Source organism: Pholcus phalangioides, unplaced genomic scaffold, assembly GCF_987345545.1.
Source record: "Pholcus phalangioides strain wild (caught in Gottingen) unplaced genomic scaffold, Ppha-v1.0 ptg000004l_1, whole genome shotgun sequence".
Classification (NCBI taxonomy): domain Eukaryota; kingdom Metazoa; phylum Arthropoda; class Arachnida; order Araneae; family Pholcidae; genus Pholcus; species Pholcus phalangioides.
In genome coordinates this window covers 36,600,559-36,610,586 of record NW_028301597.1, presented here as the reverse complement: position 1 = coordinate 36,610,586, position 10,028 = coordinate 36,600,559, and the positions used below count along the sequence as shown (strand labels likewise).

General features: G+C 33.0%; 1 protein-coding gene across 4 annotated transcripts in view; it reads right to left on the bottom strand.

Annotated features, from left to right (window-relative positions):
- Positions 1 to 5,707: 5,707 nt before the first annotated feature.
- The window catches only part of Reps (RALBP1 associated Eps domain containing), a 35,782-nt gene continuing 31,461 nt past the window's right edge, over positions 5,708 to 10,028 (bottom strand). For 3 of the 4 annotated variants that reach the window (XM_089231440.1, XM_089231441.1, XM_089231442.1), the window contains one exon: positions 9,667 to 9,946. In XM_089231440.1, coding sequence (XP_089087566.1) covers positions 9,778 to 9,946 — 169 coding nt within the window. In that variant the 3' untranslated portion in view covers positions 9,667 to 9,777. Of the gene's footprint in view, positions 9,947 to 10,028 lie in introns of all 4 variants that reach the window. The other variant, XM_089231444.1, reaches the window with a different exon arrangement.

Genomic DNA, 10,028 nt, shown 5'->3' with positions numbered 1-10,028 from the left:
TTCTGAGATTTGCTGCAAAATACTTTATATTTCCCGACTCGTCAGTAAATTTTTCATAAGCTGAATTTTTTGGTAACAGTTTACTTCATATATATTTAATGTCGCGATTTCTAGTGTTTTTTTCGATTAGATGTGGGTTACCCAAAATGAGGTCTGATTTTTATTTGAACCCATAAGAATATTACTAATATCAACAGGGCCGCAACTAGATACTTGGTCATCGGGGCAAGTACGCACTTAGGCGCCTCCTCGTAATGCTGAAAGAGAGGTTAAAGGTTAAATTGGCGCCCTCCTTCATGGTCCCCCCCCCTCCTGGAGCAGGGCCCCCAACCAGACTTTCACGGGCCCCCTGTATGATGAATTTACAGCGTGAAAAAACAAAAAAAGGTGAAAATTGTCCCGGGCCCCAGGGCTGGAGCCTTTCAGCCCCTCCTTTGTTCAGCGCCCGGGGCAGCAGACCAGCCTGCTCCCCCTTAGTTCGGCCCTGAATATGAATAAAAACATTTTTCACTTAGTTAGAATTAAAATAATCAAATCTGCCTGCGGACCATCTGTAACATCGTCGCGGACAACCTCAGGTCTGCGGACTATTCATAGTTTGAGAAACGCTGATCTATATAGCACATACTGTATATTGACTTTTTAGATGCTACATTTCCCCACCCCCAATTCGTTAATGGGCTCCTGCTCCGTGGATCCCTCGTCAATTCTTTGTGAATCATAAAAAAAACCAAGTAAATGCACGAGCTACAACTAAGTGAGCCGGACAAGAATGTATTTTGGCGCCCAGAAAACAAATCTAATTTCCCCTCATGCAACTATTGATTCGATAGAAAACTATAGTAGGCCATTCTAGAAAGAAGAGGCTCCTCATAATTTTCAAAACATTTTCAGAAGACAAATGATTTGAAATGAAAAATTTGATGAAAAAATTTCTGTGAGCTGTTAAAAATTAAAAAAAAATGACAAATGGGAATCTTTCGGAGAGGTGTCAATTCGAAATATAGATGGCAGCACCAATTGACATGAACAGTCGCAAGTAGGGTTACTAGGTGCGAATGACATCTAGCTTATATTACTCGATAATGGTAACCACAACAGATAGCGCTACTTTTCTTCAAAAAAAAAGAGGAAAGGAAACCATCACAATAATTTTTTCCCAGCTAAAATCGAATTTCTATAGTTGTTACATATTACGGGAATTTGATAGAGCAGGTTATTATGCATAATCACATTGTTATTACCGCTGATGTGAAAAACAAAATTTAATAAACTTATAAAAATGGTTGATAATTATGCATGATATAGCCGGTGATTATGCATAATAACCTGCTCTATCAAATTTCAGCCTGGGGTGATGGAGTCTATCAGTGACGTTGCGTATTATGTTAAAAAATGTTGATAAATGTGAAGAGAGAAAACTTGCTCTTATCCTGAAATCCTTCAATTTTATGCATTCGTGTGCATTAATTCCAGGGCCGTAACTAGAGGGAGGCAGGGTTACCAGCCGTCCTCCTTTTTGGTGTCATTTGGAGCGTCCTCCTACGTTTTGGAAAATTCGTCCCTTTGCCGGGTTTCCAGAATCATTTTTTTCATTTCTTTGTTCAGTTTGTAACATGTATCTCTTAATTGATGAGAGTTTTTGCGTGTGTTTTCCCACACATTTTTACACGCTTTGACCAACGCCAGAGGAATCCATATTGCCTTCAAGCGGGGCAAATTCTATTGAAACTATGGCCCAGCTGGCCCAAGGATAAAATGAAAAAGACAGTCGGAAAAACAGCTCTGAAAGAAGAAAAACCGCAATACCGATTTTGAGAATACCATTGTTTGCTCACGGACAGCAAATGCCGTGTACTGAGCGGGGGGTACCTATTCCCCATTTAAAAATAGAGAAAATAGGATGCAAACTTTTTTATATGCTTAATTCTGATTCCTGTGATGGGAAAAAAAAACACATAAATTGAAAAAAAAAAAAAACAGAATACATATAGGAATATTGAAAAATATCTACTCGCCAATGAAAATTCAGAATTAATGAGAGAAGCAAATTTCAATCCAGAATTGAAATGGAAATCCAGTATTGAAGAAAGAAAAAAATCTCACAGAATAGATGAAAATGCATAATTCTGTCCTAAGCGCTCTTTCATTCTGCCCAAAGGTTCTTATGATGTTGAGACAACAGTGGGTATATACACTTTTTTTGCATAGATATTTAAAAATTTGCTCGAGTTCTGTAGAAGAGCCTCATTACAATTAAGGATTCCACAAGAAACTTTACATTAGAAAAACCTGATATAGGTATTCGGAACATTCCGAAACTGAAACAGCACCACACTAGTGATACTTCTAGTATATTGCTGGCTGAAAGAGGAATTTGTTGGAAGAGAATAAGGGAAATCCAAACTTGTGCTACTACTACTTACTTAACATTACATGCACCTCGTACATATTGCTCAACAAAATTTATAACAAATTATTCGGTACATGCCAAAATGCATGTTTCAAGTGTACGTGTGGCCTTAAAGTATTTATGTTGTTGGAATTGTGCTTGCTTTGTGTTTTTGCTGATGTTGCCATCATCAGACTTTCATATTTTGAAGTAAAGATGGCAAATGCTTGAATTTTCATGTTATGTCAGTATTGGGTTGTAGGTCTGTCTGCTGCTCTCTGCGAAGAGACTTTTTTTTAAATGGGAGACCAGTTCACATTCACATGTCAAATGAAACTACAGAAAACCAGTTGTGCTGGGGGATTCGACTAAAGAAAGGAAAGTCAATTGGAGAAAAATGTTGATAAAGAGTGAAAATATCCTTAACAAAAAAAAAAAGAGAAGAAACTTTTTTTTTTTTTCAGAATTCAACTTCTCTAGAGATAGGTGGCACTTTTTGGAATTACAAGAAAGGAGGTGTATTAAGATGAATTGAGCATTGAACAGCAAAATATAGAGATAAAATAGTATTGTATTTACCTGCACTTTTTTTATCCACGTGCTTATTTATGCCCCTTCAAAATTATTTTGATGTGTAAAAATTTGTGAGAGAGTGAAAACACTATCGTAATAAATCCTGTCATAAAAAATGCAGCCCCTGTAATCATGACGTCCTAGGTGGGGTGGCTGCCTCATCACTTCATGCCTGGCACTGGCCCTGAGCAGATGGTAAATGACATTGAGGAAAAAAAAATCTTGGTGCCAAAAAAACAAATACGGACTGAAATTTTTTTTCAGCTAATTTGTTTTAAATTTTATAAATATAACAAGCAAATTTCCACAATTTTTAGACCTTTATTACCTTGAAGCCTCTTTTGACCTTTTACAGCTGTAAGCTCATTTATTCTTATCAGAAATGAAGTTCAGTCCCATTTGCCTCGGATGTGGAAGGCTCTACTGCATATCAGGATGTAAAAGTAACGTTAAATGACAAAAAAAAATATGTATGATCAGCTTCACTGAAAGCAAAATACGACATTTTATTTTAACGATGCATACTGGTATAATGATATGGTTAAAATGCCAAATTCCATTAAATCACGAATACATACTTATTGCAAATTTGATTTTGTTTTTATTCCCGAACATTCAAAGCAAAAAATAAAAGAAACATTCTTGACTAAAAGAAAGGAAAAAAAATGAATCAATGAATAACATTCGGATGTATTTCTTTAACAAATGCCTGCATTTCATTCACGCACACCATTCAAATACATTTAATTGCACACAAAATAGTTGATGAAACAAAATGTAAAATAATATCCCTTAGAAAAGACCACCTTCGATAAAGTCCCATTAAGCAACTGTTTAACTTGTTTGATGCTACATAATACACACAAATATGCCACGTCACATAAAATGTTATATTTCTTCAACAGGCAGATTTTGTTCCAGCTTCAAAAAATGTTTGCTCATTTAAAAAAATATTTCAATAAATTAATTTCATTTTATTAAAATTAACAAAAATGGTGGCAGAAACAACAAATACAAAGATTTCAATGCTTGGGCCAGGGGTTCTCAAATTGTGTGCCGCTGACCTTTGTCAAGGGTGCCAGAGAGTGGTTGCACTACCAAAAGTTCGAAGTGATTCTTTGTTACACTGTTCTGAGGAGACACGGATAAATGGCACCATGGGTGAAAAAAAACTGAGAACCCTTGGCTTAGGCAATCAACTTAATAACTAAATATAAAGTGAAATCTGTAATAATGAAAATAATAATGGCAATTATCGTTATGAGGGATTTATCATTATAGATAGGATCCAATTTAATATACATTATCACTGATGGAAATCTCCTAGACCAAAGATTAATGTGACTGTATACAAGATTATTGTCAAAGATGATAGCATTACAAGGAAGTTTTACTACACATTTCTAGCGATTTTTCTATTATCGTAAGAATTTACAGATTGTGCACTGCTGCTGAATATCATGATCTCAAAAATTAATAATGTGATTAAATTCTCCAAACTTGAATCAATAACTTATTCAGAGTCTTAAAATAGTGAAGCAAATATTATTTGCAATATTCAATAATTTAAGATATTTAAGTAATTAATATATCAATAATTTAAGTTTTGACTAATGTTCATGTCAAACATGTTAGATGAAATTTTTACCAGTAATTTTACAGAATAATTCAATGAATATGTTGATATTCCTTCAAACAGTTGATGTTAATAAAAATAAATTTAGAATAGGGCAGTGATGGGCAAACTGCAGCCCTCCGCAGATTTTAAAATATAAACACAAATTTTCAATTTCAGTGTTTTGAGAAGTCATTTAAGATTTGCTCCTTTTTTACACATGAAAAATATATTTGTGAGACTTGATTTGAAAACTTTTGCATATGCAAAAAAAAAACCATGTGCAATAAATATGCATAAAAGTTTTTAAAATTACTCATTTTTTTCACAGTTGCAGAGGATAAACCATTGTCTCTCATTTGCAATGAAACCATGGCATTATTCAAAATATGAAGACACAATTTGCCACTTCATTTATGATCATAAAAATTCCAATTATGAATCAATGTAAGAATATGTTCAGTTCGCCTGTTTTTCTTTTTGGCACACACCTAAAAAAAGTTTGCCCATCACTGGCATAAGAAAACAATGGTACGTTTATTTCTATTTCCTTCCACTCTAAAAATATAAGACAACTATATTCATTTGCATACATGTTGATCACGGAAACATTAATTTGAAAATCTGTTATGTCATTTTATGATATATAGGGTCACAAGCAGGATAAGGCAGTTGGGTCAGGTCAGTTTATGCCAATATCCATCCAGATGCGTCATTTCAGCATCAAAATTCAATTTTACTCCAATTTTTTCTAGGAAAGAAAATACTCTCCAATTTTTTTTAGTAGAGTTGTTTTTCATAAAAAAATAACCCCTCTTTACAAAACTACACCTTAAAATTTTGGAGAAAGAGGAAGAAGTGAAATTACTCGTCAAAATTTTTTTTTTTTTTTGGAAAACACTGGGTCTGGTAAACCCAGGCTAAATTTAAACACACTGATCTATATTGTATGGAGTAGCAGCTGAAATGGATGCTTCCCCACAGGTGTTGGAAAGCATTTTTTAGTTGCATATGTTTAAATCATGAATGCTAATACTACTAGTTGCAATGCCCCAAAGCAGAATGTGCCAAGAAAAACTGCAACGTTAGCTTGATCATTTTTGTCGCACAACGGTCATTTTCTGCACACGAGGGCTAATTGGACTGGGACCTACAATTTATTGCCGAATCCGAATGGCAGCCTTGTTTTTTTACACTCAACAAGAGGTTGGTGTGCTAACCCCTTGATGGGTGACTCCCTGCGGTAGCAATCTTTCTTCTGTGTGGCTGTTTCTGTTGTACTCTGAAACGTTCGTAGCTAAACAATCTTGACACAAGATTGGAGAAACTCTTGTACAGAAAACTCTACCAATCTATGGAATTTTTAACACAGAACACTTTCTGTCAGCTGAGGGCTCATTGCAGAACAATGCAAAACTTTCTGCTTTAGGGAACCAAACGAAAAACTTCCAAATCAGACAGAATAAAGCAAAGTGTGCGAATACATTGTACAATATTTTTGATGAGAATCAATGCTGCTCATTTAAGGTAAAGTTTTGGATGAATGAATTAGGAAAACACAGTATGTTTGCTCTTAAATTCTTGCACTAACCAATGAATTCAAAGTAGCATGTGCAATGTTCATAACGTGTATATATAATATATGCATAAAATATAGGAACACACAAAAGATTCTTTTCTTATGTAAATAAATCGTGTATATTGAACACTATCTTCAATGCAAAGTGAAACATGTGCAAGTCTTTATTCTATAAACATCCTTTCATAACCATTTTGATCTTTCTATAGCTTAATCTACAATACCAAAAATATAATTTAATATTTGAGTATAATGTTACACTTTCACAAATACAAACAAGTCTCTTTATAACCATTGTCATACTGGTGAAATCTGTTTATGAGCTGTTAAAATGCAAAGGCATAAAGTTATTGAAGATAGAGGTCTCTGGGCACAATTTTCCAGTACATATAATGAAAATTGTGACAGAATATTGGGAGAGGTCTGGGGAGAACCCAATACAAGTTTATGCCCATGTTCCAATAAGTTGTATCACCCTTGTGTGTCTGTGAGCAGAATGCATTGAAACATACTTCTTAACACAAGTTCATATGTATGTACAGTGATATCTCAACTAACAGGCCTCAGTTTACAATTTTTTTGGGATTTTTCTGTGTCGACTAATGAACATTTACATTAATATGGATGCATGTGCCACTTGAGTTCAATTAATTCTTATCCAAATTTCTCAAAATTTTTTTCTAGATGTACTTCCACTTCTCTAAGTTTTTAGAACATTTCACGTAAAATGAAAAATCCAACTGATAGAAAATACATTTAAAGTATCAGTACACCACATTCTTTCAGTGCAAGACTGAGCATCAAACTGAAGAATCTTAGGAGCTTATCTTTTCTATCTGCATGTATCAGACACAGAAATGAGCTGACCGAATCAGAAATGGATGGGGACATCCATCAACTCGACTGGGTTGTGTCAACATCAGGTTTAATAGAAAAAAACTGGTGTTGGTTGTGTGTGTGCGCACACACATTAGGGTAAAATAAAAAAGCTGTTCATTTTAGCCTTCAATCAGTTTGTCATTTTTTATAGCATTCCTTGATGTTTTGGGCAGAATCCGCAAAGAATCAAATGATTTTCCATAGAAACCTATGGGAAATCACATTTCAGCTTAGATTTTGGCAAATGAATGCGATTCCAGAACAAATCTTTGTTAGTCGAGGTATCACTACTTCTCTAGGAATCTTGTGGTTTTATGTATAATGGATTACCAATAGTCTTATATGATCGTAAATGCATCTATATGAGAGTTGCTCTTCCTAATTAGTTGCATGCCATATAATTGACACAAAGCGCATCATTATATCTATAAATATTTACCTCTAGAAATTAGAGTTTAAAGTTTTATTTCTGTGGCATTTGACTTCATACTAGGACTTGGATTCGAAAGATTAAACAGACCATTAAAAAAACTACTTATGGTCTCTCGTGCCTCAGATTTACTCATGGTAGTATGAAACTGCATTTAAAAATCCAGAAATTGTTCGCTTTGCGAGAGTGAATTACTATATTCTTTAATTCTTGGCATGATTATGCATTGGTTAGAAATTCATCAGAGAAATGTTACAAATTACATGTGCGATTTAGTAGTAGGTGTTAGTTTTTCAAACAAATACATAAAACATTGACAGCTGAGAGTGCCAAAATAACCACATGCTGCCCTTATTTAAATATTTAAACTAAACATTAAAAAGCATATCATAAGAAAAAAGATAGTAATATATATAAGAAAATAAATCTTGAAGATACAACACAACACTTCAGAGTCATATAAGGCAAAAAAAAAAAAAGACTGATCACCATGTCATTCTGATTTGTTTTCGAGACATTGGCAGCGTATTATTAAGTACTTCTGATTTTTTATTAGAAAAAAAATCTAATTTTGCATACAAAAGGAAAAACAAACCTTATAAACAATTTCAATGCCATAATAAATTAATATGTTTATATAAGTTGGTGAAGTCCCCATTGTATAACCATATTTAATTTTCTTCACAAGGTAGAATGGGTAAAATTGAAATGTTACTGCATTTCTTGGCCTATCAGTCACAGTGCTTATATTTTTCAAAACACAATTTTACAGGTTCGTAGGTGCACATGGATTTTAGCAATAGTGAGAGCTCACATCGATGCACACCTACACAAATTTGTTTAAAAAGACAGCCCCAGAGAAATTTGCTATGAACATTTTCATATAATATTCAACCAATTAAATTTCATTGCAGTCATTTAGAATTGATTCTGATAATTTTCTAAAAAATATATTTGCTTGTAAAAAAAGGAGAAAACAGTAATTACTTTCATGTAATTAATGTTAATCATGTTAAATTTTATCCCGAAAAGATCAGGTTTTTAGACTGATGTGACGATTACATTGAAATATTTTTTACACAGTGCCACTTGCACCAAGAAATACAGTAATAAGAAACATGTAATATATATATACATCCAATTTTTTCTATAAATACATAACCTTAAAATAATTACTTAAATTAGTTAAGATCAAATAAATAACTGCAAACTTATTTTCAATCAAAAACACTGATAAGAAAATGTTTGTCTAAAAACATCAATTACTCCACGAAGTTAAGAACATAGTTTTTTATACATTACTATTTAAAATATTCTTTTTTTAGAGTACTTTTTACAAATATTTATGATAAAGAAAGCAAACAGCATATTTTTCAACTTAAAAAGAAACATGTGAGTGATTGTAGTAATTTCAACTTCAATAAAGCTGTATCCATTGCAAATTTCCTGAATAGATTAAAATGATTATATAAATCAAGGGGAACAAGCAAGTCTCCACAAAACACATATTTTTCTGAAATGTAGAAAAATCTAAATCCATTGTATAACAGTATTTGTCATCATAAAAAAAGTGAATGTGAGACAAATTATTTCCAGTCAATAACCGCCTTCCTGAATGTTTGATTGCCGTTTTAATTATAATAATTAATCAGAAAGGATTACTTCATTGACCGGTATTAATTTAGTCACAAAAATATAGGGGAGAGAATAAAAAAATTATCTGCGGGAACAGCAGGAAAATAATCATTAAAAGATGAATTCTGTTCGTCATGTTTAAGCCAAATTTCTTGATTTTTTTTGCTATTACAAGCAAAGTTCACACTTATTCTCACATTCATACAAAAAAAAATTATTTACATTTACAGATATAATCTCATTTTCATTACTAACTCATTTATCATACATATTTGCACCTAAATAAACTTTACAATGGCAGACAACCTGAGGTTTTATACATACATTTCAACAATATTATAAAATACATTTTTAATCTCTTAATAGCGAATTTTTTCCCCCTTCAACTTATCAGAAAAGAACATGGTACAATTTATTCATTTTCCTTAAAACTCTGTTACGAATCTCTTATCACCTGGTGCAAACCATATGCCAGAGATTTCATCATCTTTTACTTTATACAAACAAAGATACACAAGTTAGGAGCACGCACAACACACTGCGCAGAGTAAATTTCACACAACTCCAGATACAGTGTAATCATAAGCAAAGGACAACAAATTTTGTATAGAAGTAAAAAAAATGATAATGGGAGGAAAAATAAAAAAAATTTTCTTCCATATTTTACCATTTATTCACGAAAATGGCTTTAAATGTTCGAGTTGTATTTCTAATGCTATTCGTTCTTCCATTACTTCCGACAATTCTTGATTTAATTCATTGTTGAAAAGCGTCAACATCTTGTTCCTCTCTCTATGTGCCCGAATAGCTGACTGAAGTTCACGTTTATCTTTGGGTATGGATCTAAGGGAGAAGCAAAACTACTATAGCAGATCTGCTCAATCCTTGATTTTACAATTTAATGTTGGATTAGAAACATTGAAAA